Source organism: Caloenas nicobarica, chromosome 21 (assembly GCF_036013445.1).
Source record: "Caloenas nicobarica isolate bCalNic1 chromosome 21, bCalNic1.hap1, whole genome shotgun sequence".
Taxonomy (NCBI): Eukaryota; Metazoa; Chordata; class Aves; order Columbiformes; family Columbidae; genus Caloenas; species Caloenas nicobarica.
In genome coordinates this window covers 5,078,730-5,099,031 of record NC_088265.1, presented here as the reverse complement: position 1 = coordinate 5,099,031, position 20,302 = coordinate 5,078,730, and the positions used below count along the sequence as shown (strand labels likewise).

Below are 20,302 nucleotides of genomic sequence, written 5' to 3'. Positions count from 1 at the left end.
TGAAATAAAGAAAGGTGCAATAACTACCGTCTTCTTCCTCTATCCATTCTTCCTCTTCTGAGCCAGGGAGGAGGGAAAGGAATAAGCATAGAGGTTAGCTGGATGCCATAAAGCTGCGGAGTGTAGCTATGGCGTGCACGAGACAAGGGCTCTAGCACTGCAGTAGTTTCCCCCTTGTGCCTCTCTTTGCTTTTAACGTTCAGGACATTTTGCTGTGCAGCAGTCCAGGCTGCCTGGCAGTGCCCTGAAGCTGCAAGAGGCTCAACAAAACCCAGGTCCCAAACCCAGCCCCAGTCCCAGCCCAGCTGTGCCCCGGAGCAGCTGTGTGCATCATGGCTTTTGCTTCTTCATGGGATTGAGGCAATTGGAGGTTTGTGCTTGAGCATCATTCATATACGTGCAGCTGAGGCATCAGCGCCCGTTATTGGGCTCACACATCTGCCATTGCCTGAGTCCAACACTTCCATCCGTTTCAAGTCAAGGGATCACTCTGACAGAAGAGATCCCAAGAAAATGAAGGCTGGGTTTGATCCTACTGATGTTTCAGATGGAGAAATCTAGAACATGGTCTCGTCTTCCTGTCCTGATCATGATTTTCCCATTGCAGTCAAGGAGCCACACCATAACCCACTCAAGAAAACACTAACAGCCCTTGTCTTTGGTCCTTGCAACCGCACGTGAAACACCTACCTTCTTCCACGTATTCCTCTTCACAGAACACACGTGTGGACAGGAGAGAGGGAATGGAAAAAGACACACGTTATTGAAGCTGCTCTGATCATTTCTTAGCTTCAGCCTCAGGGCAGCAGCAGATGCTCCACATCCTCTTACCTTCCTGCTCCCTGCAAAGCACAACACAAATTTGCAGAGTTAGAGACGTGCTGCAACAGGGCACGTGTCTCTATCGGTGAGGCCAAAGGAGAATTTGAAATTTCCTCCAGGTTGGCTCCTGTGTTTGGTAGGAATGGGCAGTGGTCACTGGGCAGGCTGCTGGGTGCCACACTGTGAGGTGGCAGTGGGGGCAGGACAAGACCCAGACCACCGTTAGGCTGTGGACAGCAGGAGCTAAGTGCTGAACCAACACATTGACAGTGGTCGGAGTTCAACACCATTTTGCAGCCTGAGAAGATCGAGTGACCATGGCCTGCAATCCTAGAAAAGGGCATCTCGCACCCCACCTTTGTCCCAAAGGTCTTTCCTGACCTTGAGGGAGATGCACAGTCTGTCCTCAGGGTGTCCAGGGGATGCTGGCCAGACATGCGAGTCTGTCGTGACATTTAAATGTCAGAGGAGGATTCAGATCTACATTTTCTGCTGGTGGATGAGAAGCAGGAGCTGTGTTTGGGCTGATCCCCGTAACCATACAGCTCAGATGTTGAGCCCCTTCTCTCCAGGGTGCATCTTCTGGTCCAGCAGCCCTCGCCAGCAAAAATTGTCCTCAAATTTGGGCCTTGGGGAGTGATGCTCTGGAAGAAGCAGTAGGACCCCAGCAGCAGACTGATGACATCTGGTTTTCCAAGCACTATCTCACTGATTTGGACCCCAGCAATTTTAATGCGGGGCCTGTCCCTTGCTCTGTACGTGCTGATACAGCTCCCAACGCAAAACTCCCCACTTCTGGGGGTCTCGGCACTGTCACAGCAGCGGTGCAGGTGGCCACAGGGTGGGGGAGTCTCAAGGCCCTTTCCTGCTGGGTGCTGGGGTAACGACAAGAGCCAGTGCCCTCCAAACAGCACCCCTAAGCAATTCTGCAACCCCCGTGGGAGGGAAGGTATAAGGAGAAAGGAAGGGTGTTTAAAAACACACCACTTACTGCTCACATTCTTCAACAACCTCTTCGGAGTCCGACATGCCTGGTTATCTAGCAGAATTCAAGGCAGATTGGAAAAAGCAAGAGTTAGGAGCTGAGGTAAGGACAAGCACATCCTGTCCTCCAGAGCCTGAACATGGACGCAGGGATGCTGCATCTCTCCGAATCACTTGGAGCTTCAAGTTGTCCTCAGCCAGGCTGTGACAGCATTATCTCAACAGAGATAAGGCTCCCCCATCCCCTCCCGTCCCAGGATCACAGCTTGCCCCAAATAGGAGGCAGGAGATTAGACACAGCCTCACACAACACCGATAACTGCTGTCAGGAGCCGTGTCCAGGACACGCAGCCATCTCAGGGGGCTGTGTTTGCTCAGGGCACGGGAAAACAAACCAATTATAACATTCCATTTGTTTTGCTTTTTGACTATTCTTAGCTCGGTTGGGATATAGAAAGTTGCAGGGACATCCCGTTATCTCAGATTTACAGCCCTGCACAAGCCACAGCAGGAGATCTCGGTGAGACCTCCCGGCCCTCTGAGTGCACAACACGCCCTGGAAAGGGGCGATCTGGGCTCAGCAGGAGCATTTCTGTCCTGGCCCTGAGACTGAAGTTAGCTAAAAGGAATAATTCACAGCCTAGTTTAGCAATAGGGCAAATAAGTCTGCAGAAGCATCCATGCTCATCTTCCCAGCACATCTTCCCATCTGCATACCAGGCGTGGTCAGGAGGACTTCATTCATTGCCGCATCTCATCTAGTTTCCATCACAAGGTTTGCACAGACCAGCCCCATGATCAGCCCCAGCCCTGGGCATCCAGGAGCAGCCCTGAGCATCAGCCCAAGCCCCCGCGCAGCCCGTCCATCACTTGTGTTTGTGCCAGACCTCAGCAAAGATGCCGCAGGACAACGCAAGGCAGCTCTAGAAATAACTTCCATGTGCTAAACCACCTGTTCCCTGCGCAGCGCTGCTTCACTTCTCCTCCTGACGGGTGTCTGGGAACAACTGCTCCTGGCTACATCTGTTGAGCATTTATTACCCGGGATGGGTAGGACGGGCTTTGGGGTGGCTTATTCAAGATGCTGAATCCAGGACTGGAATCCACAAGCACGGGAAAGGCACGTTACAGGAGGGGTGCTGCTGCATACCTGTGGCTCCCAGGGGGTTGTCAAATCTCACTTTCGAGCAATGACTCAGAAGGTACTTTTTGGAGACAAATGAAGTCATAACCCAGCCCCGTCTGCCTTGGGTTCATCGCCTGCTCCTGCTGTTGTCGTTCCCTCTGATGCATCGGGGGCTTGGCCCTATGGACCCCTGTCCAGCACCATCCCCTCCATCTCTGCTCCCCATCAAACATCAGTTCCTGGCCATACTTTTCCCCTAGGCTCAGCGCCGTCCTGCTACCCCCAGAGTTGGGCCAAATCATTTATGTGGCCTCTTGAGCACCCAAGACTTCATGTGAACCTCTCATGACACAGGAGCGGAGGCTCCCTCCTGGCCATGACAAGGCAAACATGCGTTTGTGAAAGTTAGTTTCTACATTTCCTTTCACCTCCTCTCTCACATATCACTAGATCCCACGGAGCATTTGCTGAGGAACAGCAATAAAACCAGGACTGCTAAGGGGACATACAAGAAAAAATAATGTTGTACCAGGTTCTGGGAAATATTCATCCTTCCTTTGCATAGAAACATATAAACCTTTCCATTAAAGCTTTGAATCCTTGTTTTGAAAGAGTTAGGAAAACCCAACAGATGTATTGCAGAGTTAAAGAGGAATCACCGCACATTTTTTTTGACTGAAAAAAATTTCCCATTATTTGCTGTGGAATAAATACTCCAGATATCTCTCCTGTTCCTTAAAAATCCCCCTTTCCATCAGCTCAGGGCTGGCTGGTCACACCTCTAGGGCTGAGTTAAGACTCCATGGTTTGCAGTCCCCACTTTCCTCCAGGCTACCCAGACACGGAGCTCTCGTTGCCCAGCATTTGCTGCAGCGTGGGTCACATCGCTTCTCCCTCAGCAGCATCAGACCATGCACAGGAGCATCCCAGCTCTAGCCCATCCCAGCTCTAACCCATCCCAGCTCTAACCCACCCCACGGGCTGCCAGCGGGCCAGGTCCCGGCTGGCCTGACCCCCCATGGGCACTGCATCCCTCCCGTCCCCTCCAGACACCTTGGGAATGGGGATCTGTGCAATTTCCCCACCACCAGGGCAGCCAAAATCCTTCTCAGATGCCTTGACACACATCAGGGTGGTTCAACAGGCATTGGGCAAGTTGCAAACACAACCCGCTGGAAAGGGTCTGGATGCTTTATCCATCGGAATGCCTTCATGGCAAAAATACATCCCAGTGCAAGTGGCTGGAGAGGACCAGTAACCCTGAGCCAAATCCCTTGTGGGTCTGTAACAACTGCCCTGAGCATCCCACCGTGAAAGCATCCCATTGCCCAGCCTTACCTCTGCACGGGTACCGGTGAGGTCCCGGGAGCCAAGGGGAAGCTGGTGGGTGTCTGGGAAATGCTCTTTGGGGGCAGAAGGCTTTAAGGGGGCTCCAGCGCCCACCCCGGGGCGGGCAGCGTCAGGAGGAATGTGCCCGGCGCCCAGCAAGGAATGCAACACTTGTGAGCTGCTATTTCGGCAGCCACGGCCCCAGCCCCCTCCGCCGCTCCCCCTTCCCCCCCAGGAGCCCATATAAGCCCAAGCTATTGTGTGGCCTCAGAGATTTGCTATTTAAAACCCTCCGGACTGAGATACGTGAGTACCCGAGGGGCTGACACAAGCCAGCCAGCTGTCACTTTCTAGGGCTGGGGACACTGATAAGAGAACGCAGCCATGAGCGAAGGACTGGATCCTCCATCGCAGCCCCCAGCCCAGGCTCACTCAGATGCTGCATCAAGTCCAAGATGCTGTAACGAGAAGGGAAAAGTCTCAGGCTGCTTTTACCCACACAGAACACATTTGTGTCGGATTTTTGCCTTTTCTCCTCTTGCTAGAAAAAAGGAAATGAACCATTCCTGGTCCCAGCTCCGAAGAAGGTCACTGAGAGTGTCTTAAAAAAGAGCAACTTTTATTAGAAAAATAAAAAGACACAGAGAAAACCAGGTCATTTCCAGAGACCAACAAGCAAGATCAGATTCAGGGGCAGCAGTAGAGTCCCACACCGAATTTGGACACCGCAATGGTTGCTCAAGGCACAGCGCTAGCCCATTGAATGGCCCTGGCGCAAACGTCTGAGCATCATTTTATGGGCTGCCCACGGCACCTTAAAGCTGGACTTAAGAGAGCACCCCACATCCCAGCTGGGTGGGCTTAGCAGCCCGGGGGGGGGGCAGAACCAAAGGTCTGCACAGGCAAAGGGCTCAAGGCAAAGTGTGAGAGGCAAATGGGGTTTGAGGAAGGGGGCAAAAATGGGGCACTCAGCTCCATGCAACCTAAAAAATAGAGTTGTGGCCAGGCCACCCTTCCCGTATCACTGAGAGGAAGGGGTCACTGCTTGTAGGGGGCAGGGGATGGCAAGGGCAGGGGGGAGAAGGCCAAGGCTCTGGCTCAGCTGCATGCTGGAGGGAAGCACCAGGACCATCGTGTCCACCTTTCTGCCATGAGGCATCTCCAAGCTACACCAGTGCACGTGTGACTTGGCAAACACCGTTTGCCTTTGGTTGGATCCCTCCAGCAGTGACAGCTTGGGAGCGGGGGGTGACATCTGCCTGCTCCACCTCACCCCACATGAGCAGGCAGCAGGGACTGCTCTGAGCAACCTGAGCTGGGTGAAGATGTCCCTGCTCATGGCAGGCGGGTTGGACTCAATGAGCTTTGAAGGTCCCTTCCAACCCAAACAATTCTATGATTCTGTAATGATCCATGGACACGCAGCTGAGTGTCCCTTGGCTGGGCAGCTTCTTGCTCCACTGGCATCATCCAGCTGCAAGGGAGACGAACAGGTTGATCCCGTTTGCTAGAACAGTTACGAGGCACGGGCAGAGATTAGGAGCAAAACACCAAAATGTTGTGAGGAAACAAGGCAAGAGTCTGCCTTCAACATCTGCAAGGAGCCTCCAGGCCTGGGTGCTCCTGCACAGGCAGTGAGTCAGGACTGGGGGCACAGGAATAACCTTCCAGCCTTCTTGCTTCCCATCCCATGAGCAGAGGACCCAGGCGACCTGGGGTGCACCTACATGTGGTGCGGGGGATTCTCATGGCAGTGGGCTGCTGGACGGTTGGGTAGGGCTGGGCTTTGATCTTCAGTTTTTCCCAGATCATCTGATATTATCGCTGATGTTATTACAACTGGAAAAGAAAGTGAGGAACAGTGAGACTGGGCCTGAGGCTGCAAACCCCGCAAAGGCAGCTGCGTTAACCAGGACCACACCTGTCCCAAACAGCGCATGGGACAGGAAGGCATCCCCTAAATCCCACCACATGCCACTTGCCTTCTTCTCCCAGATCAGACTTCTCACCCTTACAGCTGCCTCTAGTTGTCCCCTCCTGCTGAGTCCCCCAAGTCTTTGGGTCCTAGATATCCCCCACGACCCATCTCGCCCCCACAACCTGGTTCTCCCACACCTGCCCCACACCAGTGGGCAGGTCCCAGCTCTGCCTGTAGCTCAGAGGATTCACCAGCTTTCAGAGCAGCTCCGTGTCTACCTTGGTGTCTCCAGGGGTGTCCCCAGGCTGCTTCACCCAGACATCACGGTTTGTCAGGCTGTTTATTCTCCTGATGTCCTGCAAGCAGGAGAGTTGTCAGTGGCACAAGCAGGTTCTTCCCATGCATCATGTGCAGTGTTGCCTTGGTCTGACTTTAACCAAACCTTGAGCATACATGCCCCGAGTAAAACCAGCACCTGGAGATGCAGATCTTGCACCTGGTAGACACTCAAAACCAAGTGCAGCTCCAGCCCACAGAGGCAGAGGGCAGCAGGCATTATTACAGGAAAAACTGATAGAGGAGCTGCAAGCTTTACCCAGGGGTGACCCCAGGAGCAAACCCTTTCCTGGCAGACACGGAGCCGGCGCAGTCTCCCGGTGCAGACACGTCTGGGCAGCGCTAATCCCCGCAGCTCAGCGCCGGGGGTGCCCAGACTTGCCTGCCCGGCTGCAGGGCTGGGATGGAGCTGCCCCTCCTGGTCCCATACCCGGGCGGCTGCAGGAGACTCTGCTACGAGCAGCAGCAAAACACCTTGTTGCTGTAAACAGCAATACAGGTCTGGCTGAACCTCTCCTTTCCAAGTACCGTAAAATAATCGAAGGTCAAAGGGTCTTCTGTTTGTCTCCCTCACATCCATGTCCCTGGAGCAGCCTGGTGGCAAAGCGGTGAACCCTGAGTCCCCTTAGCTGGGCACTTTGACCCCACTGCCACAAGACACCCAACTTTTGGGGGCTGGGTTACACACAGTGGTGCAAATCGCTCCAGACACCACATGCAGCAGGACCTCTCAGTGCACACACGGGTCTCCAAGCCCCGCGGAGCCCAGCGCTGAAGGACCAAGCATACAGTTCATCTCCCAGCGGCCTCCAGATCAGAGCTAGTTCTCCAGACACTGGTAGAGATGGATCATGCTGGGGTGATCTCTCTCACTGGTGGCAGGGTCAAGTCCCCTGCTTGTCGCCTGGGACATACACCTAGCTGGTATCTGCTCCCTCCTCACCCCACCATGGGCTGGGAACAGCTGCCTCAGGCACTTTGGGCTCAGGATCAGGGCACAGCAACACACAGAGCCCCAACATCTCACCATGGTGGCCCTGCAGCACCAAAACCTTTGACCCTGTCTAAGGTCCTCTTGAACCCTTTAATGGTTTCAGCCAAGGGTTCATCAGCCCTTCCAGCCCCACCAGCCCAGGTGCAGGGACACGTCCTGCTGCGCTGCCTGGTCTCAGGGCTCTAGCCCGAGGTGTCAGGATAAGCCAGTACCTTACTCTTTTCCTCCTTGGCAGGCTCCTGAGCTCGGCTGATCCACAGATTAATGCGCGATGTCACTGATCCTGGGATCTTCAGGTTGTCCTGTGGCACAGAGAGGGACATCAGGTTTATGGCAGCAGCTCTTCCACTGCACGAACATAACCTGGGACAGTCCCCAGGGCACGGGGAGACTGAGCAAACCTGCATCAGGCAGACCCCAGCCTACACCTTGGCTCCAACCCAGATCCTTAAATACCAACGCATCAGCATGAACCCACACACCGCCAGAGCAGAGTTCCGGTGGCAGCCGCTGCCCGAGCCCAGCCCAGCCTGGCACCGCTCAACAGGCACCGAACTCCCACCAAACTGCACCCAGGCAGCAGCCTGCTGCGCCGTGTGTTTGTGTCCAAAGAGGGGAAAATTCACCCAAAAAGCTGGTGCCTGCCCCAATGCAAGACCCTGCTGGAAGGTCCTTGCGCAGGCCAGCTCTTACCTTCCTGACAGCGAGCGGCTCAGCCTTGCTGGGAGTGCTTCCCTCGAAGAAGTTGCGCTTACTGGCCACCCGGTCCGAGGACAGCAAGACGCTCTTCTGAATGGTCAGGGATGATTTCACCACCTCCGAGCGCTGGGAGGAGAGAGGAGCATCAGCAGGGGCTGCGCTGCACCCCAAGCAGTAAAAAGCAAAGTCCTGCTTCTTGCTCGTGTCCCAAACCCATTGGGGTCTGCTCCTCCCTGCCCATCACCAGCTCATGGGCTTGCTCCACTGCTTCCCCCAGCAGGACTGTGCAACATCCCCATGACCCTCTCCAATGGACAACCCCTCCCTGCTCCTAAAACCCAGAGGCCGATCCCTTTTTCTACCTTGGGACCACCTTAGAATCATAGAATTGTTTTGGTTGGAAAAGGTCTTTAAGATCATCGAGTCCAACCATTAACCTAACACTGTCAAGTCCACCACTATCCCATGTCTCTGAGAACCTCATCTCCGGCTGTTCAACCCCCCCAGGGATGGTGACTCCACCACTGCCCTGGGCAGCCTGTTCCAATGCCTGACAGCCCTTTGGGGAAGAAATTGTTCCCAACATCCAATCTTCTTCAACCCCATTAGTGCTGGTTGTTCAGTGCAGCTCAGTCCCTCTCTCCCTTCCCCGTTCTGATCCAGGTCACCCCTCTCCCTCTCCCCACACATCCCTCCACACCAGCCCAGCTGTACCAAGGGGGTTTGGTACCTGCACAGCTGAGTTGTACTTTTCCAGCTTCTCCTCAATGGTGCTGCTGCTCCCTGGGATCCTCAGACTTGCACTGGTGAAGAAGAGGGGAGGGAGTTGAACACGGCCTCCTTAGGATGCCCTGGGACTCAGCCCATGGTCCTGGGGGACTCCACTTGGCAGGAGAAGACCCCGTCCAACCCAGGCACTCCTCCTGCATCTGTCTGCCAAGTGAACCAAGGCAGCTCATTCCCTGCTGGTGACCGAGATCTCTGGGTCTCACCACTTTACTAGGGCCACACTGTACATTGCAAAATAGCTCTCAGCTCCTCAGTTTTCCCTGTCTTCACCAGTGCCAGGTTGGATCTGCATCTTCATCAATATCAGTATAAGTTTTCCTGTAGTATGCTTACATGCAAGCCTAGGTGTCCTGCCCCACATTCAGAAGTGGGAGAGGGCATCCTCTCCACTCCCTGCATTCACACCTGAGCCCTTGATTCCTCAAGAGTTTTTACGCCACCTGTCCAAACCTTGCCATGGAGATGTGGAGGACCACTTGACCTGGCCACCAAAGCCAGATCAAGTTGCTCATGGACCTGTAGAGTGGGTTTTCATATCTCCAAGCATGGAACTCTGTTGTGGTGCTGCACCGCTCAACACTTAACCACTCCTGTGCAGACACAAGCACCGATGAGAAACTGCATCAACCAAGAGACAGCAGGAGCTAGCTGGGGGATCTTGTGCAGATGCAAGCTGTACGTTGGACATTGTCCCGTCCCCTGCACAGTCAGCCAGGCACCCCAGGGACCGATGTTCAGCAGATCTGTGCCAGAGCACTTGTGAGCTGGTACCAGGTCCCATCACCTCCTCCTCCCTTGGAAAACAAAGGATGACAAATCCTGCCCAGCAAGACCAAAGTAACAAGAAGAGAGTTGCTGACCTCCTTGAGAGAGGGCTTTGGCTTTCTTCTTTCTGTTTTCTTGAGATCATCTGGAAGACACAAGGAGAGAAGACATCTTTGGTTATCAAAGATAAGTATGGGAGAAACCGTCTCAGATTTGTCTCCCTCATTTTCAAACAAGCTCCATTTTCATCCACACCAGAACTTATATCTCAGAGCCCTCCAGACAAAAGACATGTTGTAGTGCTAACAGTTTTATTCCCAATAAAGCATCATGAAAGTCAGCTAAGCCTGGCCAGTCAGCCCTGATTCACAGCAGGGAGGATCTCGAACAGCTCTTGGTTTTCCCAGCCTCTCCAAGCACTTTATTCCAAAGATCTTTTTTGGACAGTCTAGAATTTAAGATATTCTCAGAAATGTAAAAAGGAACATGAAGAAGGATTGATTTTATTTTTATCCTGTGCTCTCAGAGAAGACTAGAAATGCCAGAGGGCAGATGGTCATTCCTGTGAGTCTTTGGAAAATCTGAGGACAACGAGCTCCCTGTTTTCTCGTCACTTCCCACAAGTTTCCATGCCAGCAAAAAGCATATAAACATGGATATGTTCATCATCATGGGCCTTTGGTCAGACACAGCAAATGGAAATGGAGAAAAGGCTGAAGCAGAATTTCAGTGCCCAGATTTTGAATGTACTATTGGAAACAGGCTCTGCCCACTTACCATGGAGACCAAAGCAACCCTTCCCTCCATCCTACACTGCCTAAATGGGCGTCTCTCTCCCACTTGCTTTAGCTCTTACCCGAAAGGAGACAGTTCTTGGGCTGGTTCGTCTGATGGAGCTGCTGTAGGTGACATGAGTTGGAGAAGTATCTGACTTTTCTGCAGGTTCTTCTCGGGTGGGAGACAGCTCTATTACCTCCTTTGAGGGATTTCTGGGTGGTTGCTGAGGAAAAAGCAGACATCCGATGCATCTCTGCAGAGTCTGCAGAGAGGCTGAGGCACAGGGAGCAGAGCAGCCAGGGTGGGAACCAGGTTTGGAGGCAGGAGTTTGAGATGGAAATCCTCCAAACCTTGGCTATCTCAGATATGCAAAGCCCCAAACACCTCTTCAGTGAAATCATGATGGCAATCAGTAGGGGCTTGCTGGAGAAGGTGATCAGAATAGTACATGCAAGGGAGGGAAAGGATGTGGTGGGACCCTGTCCACCACCTCATAGATTGCAGCTCTCAGAGCTTTCCCCAAAGCCCATGGGTCCCATTTCCCTCTTGGTAATTTTGGGCTCTCCCTCTCTCTGCTGTCCTCCCAGCACCCAGGAGCTCTCACCCCAAGGGCTGGTGCCTTGTCTGTTCCTGCTCACCTGCTGGTCTTGAGACGCAGTCACCACCAAGGCTGTCTTCTCCTCCATGCTGCGGCTTCCCTGCCTGGTCAGGATCTTCACTTCGCGCAGCCGGCAGCCCCCCAGCTCCGGCGATGCCCGCTTCGGCAACTCCCCCATCTCCTTCCTCGTCTCCTCCCGAGGTGTCCCCACACCTTGTCCATCTTTGTCCCAGTGTCGTCCGCTCACCACTGCCTTCTTCTCTGAGGCTGGCTCCAGGTGCTGGTGTCCTGGTGGGTTCCCTCTGCCCTTGGCCGCATCCCGACCCCGCTCCCCATCCTGGATGTTCTCCTGCCCCACACGCAGTTGCGTCCCTGTCCTCGCACGGCTCAATCCCACTCCTGGCTCCTGCTGCTCCTTCTCCTGCCTCAGCTTTGCAGACACAGCCATCGGGGCCCTTGTCCTCCTCCCTTCTTGCGCCTTCAGTGCCTCTGAGAGCTTACGCTCTTCTCCATCCTCTGGAGACACCGGCTTCACCAAGGATTGAGGTCTGGAGACAGAGACAAAATGGGGGGTCAACCTCAGCACCCCAGGGCCAGTGGGATGGATTTTATGCTGCATGTCAGGTTAACCCAGGTGAAAGGCTCTGGGGGGGACATAAAAATCCCACCAACATCTTGGAGTCATCCTTGCAGACCAGGACTTGCTGCCACACCCATCCCTATCACCCCAACTGGGCTCTCCAAGGACAGGTTTGAATTAAAAGTCTTTTTTGTCCTTTTTTGTGGCAGAGATGAAGCACTTCTGCAGCCTCATCCCAGGACATCAGCATCCACCAAGTCATGGAGCTGTGGGCTCAGAGCAGCATCCTGGGTCTGCTGCTGGGTGAGACGTGTGTCTGTGGCCCTTCACTGGATGAAGTAAAAATACCACTATCTTTAAGATTAAAGTGTTGGTTGTACATCAATTGGCTATGTCAGGGTCCAACCACAATTCCAAGACATTCTGCAAATCAGGTGTTTCCCCTCCTTCCCACAGGCAAACACAGGCACCAGGTTTGGGAAGGGGCAGACAGGACATTTGTCCAGAGCCATGCAGACTGTATCTAAACAGCCTCCAGGGCTTGAGGAGGAGATGAGAAAACATTTTCACTCCACCTGAGTTGCAAATTTGTCCTGTCTAGCTTGTTGATATCAGTCACACCCAGCCCCTAATCAACCCGTATCCAACCTGAGCATCCTAACTCCATCCTGTCTGAAACACAGAAACACCTCTAGAGCACGAATGTCACTGTGAACAAAACCCTTCTGAATATTGGACATTTCCAGGATCAATTTAGGGAGCAGGACAGGTTGTGTAAGGGCAGCCTGATCTCAGGGCACCTCCAAATCCCAGCTCCCTGCAGCAAGGGACCTGGGGGCTTGTTGGACTCCTGCTCTTCCCACAGCTCAGCCCACTCACCCACAAGAGACTCCTACCAACTGCAGCAGCTTTGGCTCAGGGGACCCCAGGGAATGGCAGGAAGATGTGCCAGGGGAGGGGCAGTTGGACATGAGGAAAAGGTTCTTCACCCAGAGGTGCTGGACACTGGAACAGGCTCCCCAGGGAGGTGTCCCGGCCCCAACCTGACAGTGTTCAAGAATCAATTGAACAACACCCTCAGACACACAGTGTGAATTTTAGGGTTGTCCTATACAGAGACAGGAGTTGGACTCAATGATCTTTGTGGGTCCCTTCCAACTCAGGACATTCTGTGATTCTATGATTCTAGGGTTGAGAAAAACAAGGCAGCAAGCTGTGAGCCATCAGCATCATGAGGAAGACTGATGCTGGCAGGACCCCACACACCTGCTGGAAGCTGGACTGGTGTCTTTCCCAGGTCTAGGAGGTTCTTCATCTGTCGATGAGGAGGACAGCAGGCTCCGGTGCCTTCGCCGGCGCTCCCTTTGCTGTTCTTCTTCATCCTCAAGGTTTCTCTGCCTCGCCAGGCTTTTTGGGATGAAACACAAGGAAATGGTGAGGCTGTGTCCTCCACAGGGAGCTTGCAGGCCTGATGCCAGACAAGAAAGGAGACTGGGACACCCTTGGGCAAACGCCAAGGAGCTGATGGACGTTGCCATCCCCACCTGCATGGGGGCTGGAGGAGAGGGACACCAACGCAAGCGACGTGTTGCAAAGTGCTCTCACTCCACCCAGCTGATGCAGGCATTTCCCAACACAAGCACTTGACTTTACAACTCTTAATTTGTTCTTTTGAAGGAAGCACTCATTTAAAAGGAATCCCTACATTAAGCAAACCTTCCCGGGCAAGGATATTTAACCTGCAACTCATCAAGACCAAGACCTGAGAGCCACCACACAGATCAAAACCACATGAACTGGAAGGGTAACCACTAGTGGCAGAAGATTTTAGTGCCAACATGAGTTGTGGCAATGGCATTTTAATTTTTATTGAGCAAAAAGCCTCAGATGCAAAAGTATCACAGGCTGAAGAGTGAGCACTGCTGACAACCTCAGCCTGGAAACAGGGACAGCAGGAGCTCCTCTTAGACTGGGAACTGATTATAATCACAGATTGTACCAGAAAGACAAGGTTTGTAATCATCTTTAAGGAGTCATCTTTAAAGATTTTATTTTGCACAAGCCAAACGAACATTTTTTTGGATAAAATGTCAACCTGAATGAAAACTTGTTTGGGAAACACCAGTTTTCCCTTCCTTTCTTTGTGCAAAACATGCCCACCTGCTCCACTGGTGCATGAACTATGTTGGAAAATATTTTTACTGGCTGGATTGAGCTTTTCTCCACACTGTTCATTTACTTACAGCTAAAACCATCAATCAGCTACAAACAAATGCAGGGGTCCCAGTGGAGGTCCCCACGCCCCCAGGAGCCGTCCCTGCGCAGGATCTGTCTCTTCGCGGTGACCCAGCTCTGGAGCTGGCGCTCTGGTTTCATCCAGACTCAGAGTTTACTTTGAATTTGACTTTTAAAAACGTGAAAGTCAGAGCAGGTTCAGGCCTGCAGTATCACCGTTGCGGACATGGTGACTCGCAGCATGGTTTGCAAGTTACTGTGTAATGAAAGCTGGGTCATAAATTAAACCACATTACCCCCCGCAAATATTCACGGCTTCTGTTCTTCCTGGTGGAGGGAGGCGGGGGAGTGCGGAAGGGTCAGCAGAGCAGAACGGAGAGCAAAGCGGGGACGGGTCCTGGCTGAGACTCAGCGCCTGTTTGGGGACAGGACGATGCTGGGGCTGTGCTGCCTTTCCCTCCATCCCCATCTCCCCCTGCTCCCCCAGGAACCCTTCAGACCCCAACAGCAATGGGACCCTCTGCTGGGGGGCTGCAGGGTGGTCCCTGGTGCTGCTTCTGGCATCGGGCGAGACGGGGATGGAGAAGGCTGGGAGCTGCCCCAGGGAGCCCATGGGCATCCCCATCCAGCTCTCACCACGCTGGGAACACCTCCCAGCTCAGCTCCTTGGGCCTGACCCTGTAAATATTTGTGCACAGCTTAGCTGCACTGGGAAGGCAGCACGGTTTTGTTTGCATGGCGTGGTGTGATCTCCCGGCGCGACGTGCTGCAGCAATCACTGCACACACACGTTCCCACCCCACAAAGGTAGCACATGCGTGGGGATGTACACATGCAGCTGCCTCTTCTAAGCACCCTCTGCATGTCCTTCGAGCAGCGACAGCGCAGTGCTAACACCAGTTTAAACCCACGTGAGAGACAGTTACTTCTTTGCTTTCACATGCACAAGCTCCTTCAAAATGAAAATGAGATTTTCCTGCCTTGAATTCCCTTGGCTCCTGCAGAGGCAGCACATAACTTGGCATTATCAACATGTGGTTTCTCATTATTAATAATTAAGTAAGCCACCCATTAGGCTATGGATTTGCTTTGCGAGTCTTTCCCTCCTGTTTTCCAAGAGGGATTCATTTCTCACTGTCTTACCTTTTTTAATCTCAAAGAGATGAATAAAAAAAGATCAGCAAGTCTGCCCCTGCCTTGTCCTCTCCTGCCCTGTTAATCATTAGTGCTGAGATATCTGACATTTGTGCTGTTTCAGTGAACGCTGTCTCATCTAATGAGAGAGGAGAAACTGCCTTCCCAGGTTGTGAAACAGCCTGGGCGCAGGACCCCGCGGGGCTGGCGTTCGGGCAGGTCTGTGGTGCAGAGGAGGATCTGTTTGGGGCTGGGATGCCCTCTGGATCCGTGATGGAGACAGGGTGTGAGCCAGCAGTCTCCAAGCAACAGGGTGGCACTTAATTCCCATTTCTGGGCTGGCCATGGTGGGTGTCCTACCCTAAATACCAGGGTTTGCACTGAGGTCTCGGAGCCGTCACATCCAGGATTTCTGCTCCTTTTTGTGGGAGATCACAGCTGCGTTTGAGTCACTGTCACCCCACCTGGGCAGCCGAGGTTGGCAGTGCCTGTCCTGGATTCTGGGGGGGATTGGGGGTGATCCCCACATCACCCAGGCTTTGCATGAGCCCTTGACTCACCCAGGAGCCCCACCTGCCTCTCCTTCATTGGAGACAAAATCACTTTTTAGGAAAGACTGAGCAGACTGGCGAACGCCGCGGGGTTGGGGATCATTCAGTGACTGCTGATGAATCAGGGCTTGCTCAGCGCTGGATGGGCAGAGGCTGCAAACTCTGCGGAGTTGGGACACGCACCCAGGGGCTGTACGGATACGGGGAGAGTGAAAAAACCTCACAGCCAGCTCCAGAGCAAGTCCACAGCCCAGCCAGCCAGACCCTACCCCAAAGAAAGGCAAACCAGACCAAAAATAAACCCGATATGGGGCAAGGATGCATTTCCAGAGCCATTTTCCTACGCAGTTCTCACCTTCCCCATGCAGCAGAAATGAACTTGTCTCTGATCTTGCCCACCCACGAGAAGCTCCAGCAGCACTGAGCACTCGCCGGGGTTGTCACGTCTCTGCAAGCACCAGCCCCGCGGTGGCTGTCCCCTCTTCCCATCCTCCCCAACACCCCACAATGCCAGCAGCTCCCCCTCGCCCCCGCCATCCCGCCGGTGGAAAGGGTTAAGCATTAAACCACAGCACCTACCTGGAGAGATCCGACCAGTTCCTTCTGCTAGAAGACATTCCTGCTTTCCGCGAGATTCAGAGAGCCCCCAAAACTTGCGCAGGCATCAAGGCCAAGGGGCTGTTTGACCTGCAGAGATCTGCGCTGCACAAAGACTCTGCTCCCTGAGGAGGGAGGAACTCCCTGCAAGGTTATTTCCCTGTGCACCTTTACCCTGCCTGCAACCCGTTTACCATCAGGCTGCATCACATGGTTTCTTATCTACCTTGACAGAGGCAAGGCTGTAATTTGTCTACTAGCGGTGCCGCGCAAAAGCCGCCCTGCCCAGGAGTGCCACACAAAAGCAAATCACTCCTGTGCCAGGGTTTGAGCAGAGACCCACGCTCAGGGCTCGACCCGTCCAGGTCTCCCAGGGTTTCGGAGACAACTCCCTGCAGAGAACCTGTTCTACCAGACGCTCTCCACCAGTCAACAACTCCTCCAGCAGCGGCGGAGGAGGTGAATTACCTTGGGCTGAGTGGGAGGAGGCTGGCTCCCAGGGATCCAAAACAGTTATTAAAACACCTCCGTCTGGGTGCAGTCCAGCGTTTTCCAAAGAGCATGGGAGGCTGCCCCGCTCCTCTCAGCCTTTTCTGGACATCTTGGATTGAGCTGTCAGGGATTCCCTGTCATTATGAGCTTTGCTGCAGCAAGGAGCACTCATGAAGGCTCAGAGGACCTGGCAGAAGCCTCGGGGGCTCCAGTTTGGGTGCTGAAGCCCTGTGACAGAGGGGGGCTATCTGCCCAGGCTGGTCCCATGCCTGGACCCATCCATCAAACCTGTTGTGCCCACGAGGCTGGTCCCAAGACCCCAATCCCCCACATGTACACAGGGCAACAGTCTCCTTCAAAAGCCAGGTGTGAAGGCAATGGGAGGGTTGTCTCATTGGGGTGACGGGGGCATCCAGACACAGCAGAGCTAGGTGCAAGCCTGGTTTCCACCTGGGGCCAGCCCCACCACACCGCATGGCCAGGACACAAGGACGGGGCTCTGAGCAACCTGAGCTGGTGCAGATGTCCCTGCTCATGGCAGGGGTGGCACTGGATGAGCTGGGAAGGTCCTTCCAACCCAAACCATTCTATGATTCTATGATCCTGGTGAGATGCATCCCTCTGCCAGCTCAAGGGACTGGTTATAAGGCTGGGCTTGCCACACATTCCTCCAGCCCACAGGGGTGTGCCTGGGACCTGAGAACCAAAGGAACTACTTTAATCAAAGGCTCCTGACTAAAATCCCATTTCTATAAGATAGCCCTATCAAATGAGCCATCCGCTCCAAGGAGGGCTTGTTCTCTGGTTTTCTTTCTTCTTGCAGTCATTGGTTGTCTTTCAAGTGTTTTCATTCATACAGGAAAAAAAAAAATAATTAAATAAGTTTGCAAGTGTCCTGCTAATTACTGACAAACTATATATAGCAGTTCGGCATCAGCAAGTTGCTATACAGCAATAAACCTCTCTCATTAATGCACAGTGAGCACTTCAGTTGCAAAATTTGTTGCCAAAGGATATCACTGAAGCACAGGACTTAACAGTAACGGTTTAGACCAAATGTGGTGAAAGAACAGCCCCAGCTAGGATCTACACAGCAAAGGAATATAAAACTTCATGTTTTATGATTCCTCTTATTGTTAAGATGGAGAAATTCTAGACAGGCATTTAGCGATGAGGGATTAGGCAGAGGACAAGCCTCGATGACACTCACCCCTCACACTCCCCTGGTCTTTATTTTCAGCTCAGAGACCTTTTGAGCCGAAGGTCATTTACTCTTTATTTAAGACCCCTTAGTGGGTTTTTGCTCCATGGATTTGTCCAGTTTCCCTCAAACCCAGGAAAATTGTTAGTATAAAAACCATCCTTCAGCAAGGAGTCTATTCCCCATGTCTATTCCCCACTGCAGGAAAAGCTCCCACCTCTCCCATAGTTTGGACAGGGTCCTGCTGAGCTGTTTGGCAGCACATTGGCAGTACAAAGCATTAATCTCTCATGGTTTGAGATTTTTGCTGCTATGGAGCATTCAGCTCATGTTTTCCCTGATGTTCCTCCTGTTTTTTCGTTTTTACCATAATCCAAACCTATCACTCCCAAGTAGGCAATGGCCAACCCAGAGCCCATCATCTTGTACATGAAGTCATGTTGGATTTTCCCCTCTGTGTCTTTATACTCCCCCAAAGATCCCCTGCCATTTTAACCCCAAACCCCAAGTCCCGCATGACCTTTCTGAACGTCTGCATCATCAGCCTGATATGCTGAATACACAAGAATTATCACTAGAGTTTTTTTATCTCACCATCATTTCCTATCTGCTGATTGATTATTTACCTCTACTTGGACTTTCCCTCTTAGCAGTGGCTGATCTAAAGGTCTTTGCTTCTTGAAATCCAGGAAAACTCTTATCTACCAGGTCACCCTTATCCACCAGCTCATTGATGCTTTGGCGAATGCCAGTTACTTTGTGAAATCTATTCCCTTTATGAAAACTATTATATTTTCACCTCCCTGAGGTCATCACTGAAGCCCAGACCCAACTGCAGGTCCAGAAAGCTGAAGGTGATGAAATTAGGCAGGGGCATGGGTCCGTGCTTGGGGGAACCAGTCTGACATTTATCCAGATTGTTCCTATGCACCACGCTGCCGTATCTGCTGTCCCAGATCTACAACTGGGAGAGCAAAGCTCTGTGCTGGCGCCCAAGGGAGTTGTGCCACAGGGCTGTGCTGCGGGCAGCGAGGCTGCCGTGTAAAACCTCATTTCTCTGCAGGTTCCCGCTTTGCCCGGGGGTGGCTTTCCAGCCACTGCACGGGAGGGCTCTGCAGGCAGAGCTGCATCTTCATCTGATGCGGATCAGCAGAAGACACCCATTTATACCCGCTAAGGAGCCAGACCAGTATCAGCAGGGTTGGTTTCTTTTCCCTTGGGAACAGTGTCCTGTGTCTCATTCCTATGCAGAGAGTCTGTTTCTTTGGCTACAGGGCAGTGGACAGCTTCCAGTTTCCACCACTGGGCTGTAATTAGGGCATTTCTCAGCATCCCCGTGGGGCCCAGCCCTGAACCCGCCACCTCCACCCTTTTGCCCGTGCCCGTCCCCAGCATCAACCAGGGCTCAGCTGCTCCCTGGGCTCCATGGGCTCATCCCTGTCGCTGCCAATGGAGCGGAGTCAGCAGCATCATCTGCCCCGGCTTCCCCAGCAGGTTGGGCCATGGGGCTCGATGGCCAGGAAAAGTGGTTTTTCACCCTGTCTCAGGTGCCATCCCACAACTGCAGCACTCACCAAGGTCCCACCAGCAAATCCTTTAGGAATCTCCGCTCCCCCCCACACACAAAGGTCTCCCTGGTGCTCTGCAGGCACTGGGATGGTCCAGGGCTGTCCGTCCCCAGCCACAATTCCCTCAGCTTTCAGCAAGATGTATGCAATGCACTAGAAACTGATAGCAGGGAGATACCTCTGCTGTGAGAAGAAAGCCAGAAAGTGTATGAGACTGATGTGTGTTTGGTCAGAAACTGAACAAATCCCAACCTCTGACTAGTTCTTTCTGCAGGAAGGGAATAACCGTCGTCCAAACTGCCTTGTACCTAGCTACAAGAGGGCTCTTTTTCATTTAAAATTTAACTCTTTTTAAAAAAAAAAAATAAATATTTTAGAGAAATCCTGGTTCAGAAATGCCACCGTGGTGCACCATAGATGCTACAGTGTCCTTCATGTTCTCATTTTCCTCTGCAGGTCTCAACTCATTAGATGCCATCTGCTGTGGTGCCTCATGTCTACCGATGAAGAACCGTGGACATCCTCAGAAATTATGGCAGAGGAGACTTTCCAGGTCATGGATAGAATGTGTGACTAATTGCCAGCAGCTGTATGGCAGACTGCATCCCTCATAGCACATGAAATTTGTTGCAATTAATGAGAAATCCCCTCTAATATGAGCAGTGGGAGGGCACAGGCCACAGCAAGGGAAGATGGACAAGGTGGATGTACCTGCTCATGCCAAGTGCGGTACTCCAACACAGCCCCACTCCTCCCTGGGCTGCAGGACCCCAGCCTGGAGGGCAGCACGAGGGGAAAATGGGGTGA

At 52.9% G+C, this 20,302-nt stretch overlaps 1 protein-coding gene across 3 annotated transcripts; it reads right to left on the bottom strand.

Moving 5' to 3' along the window:
• Nucleotides 1-4,863: 4,863 nt before the first annotated feature.
• LAD1 (ladinin 1) lies at nucleotides 4,864-16,568 on the bottom strand. 3 transcript variants are annotated; one of them, XM_065649643.1, is made up of 10 exons: nucleotides 14,249-16,114; nucleotides 12,984-13,124; nucleotides 11,178-11,685; nucleotides 10,619-10,762; nucleotides 9,858-9,907; nucleotides 8,939-9,011; nucleotides 8,203-8,334; nucleotides 7,722-7,811; nucleotides 6,458-6,535; nucleotides 4,864-6,100 (listed from the first exon to the last, which is right to left on the bottom strand). In XM_065649643.1, the coding sequence occupies exons 1-10, from the start codon at nucleotides 14,575-14,577 to the stop codon at nucleotides 6,095-6,097; spliced, it is 1,551 nt and encodes a 516-aa protein (XP_065505715.1). In that variant the 5' UTR covers nucleotides 14,578-16,114; the 3' UTR covers nucleotides 4,864-6,094. The 3 variants fall into 3 exon arrangements, with proteins under 3 accessions (XP_065505715.1, XP_065505716.1, XP_065505714.1); XM_065649644.1 differs by lacking the exons at nucleotides 4,864-6,100; nucleotides 14,249-16,114 and adding an exon at nucleotides 16,217-16,568 and having other exon boundaries at nucleotides 6,109-6,535; XM_065649642.1 differs by lacking the exon at nucleotides 4,864-6,100 and having other exon boundaries at nucleotides 6,109-6,535.
• Nucleotides 16,569-20,302: the final 3,734 nt, after the last annotated feature.

Bases quoted from the DNA above. Each gene is read 5' to 3' on its own strand.
- LAD1 (XM_065649642.1), bottom strand. From the start codon at position 14,577: ATGGGGATGCCCATGGGCTCCCTGGGGCAGCTCCCAGCCTTCTCCATC. The intron at 8,335-8,938 runs GTACCAAACCCC...CTCTCCTCCCAG, and splicing joins AGTACAACTCAGCTGTGCAG to CGCTCGGAGGTGGTGAAATC. The intron at 6,536-7,721 runs GTACTGGCTTAT...TCCTGCTTGCAG, and splicing joins CCAAGGAGGAAAAGAGTAAG to GACATCAGGAGAATAAACAG.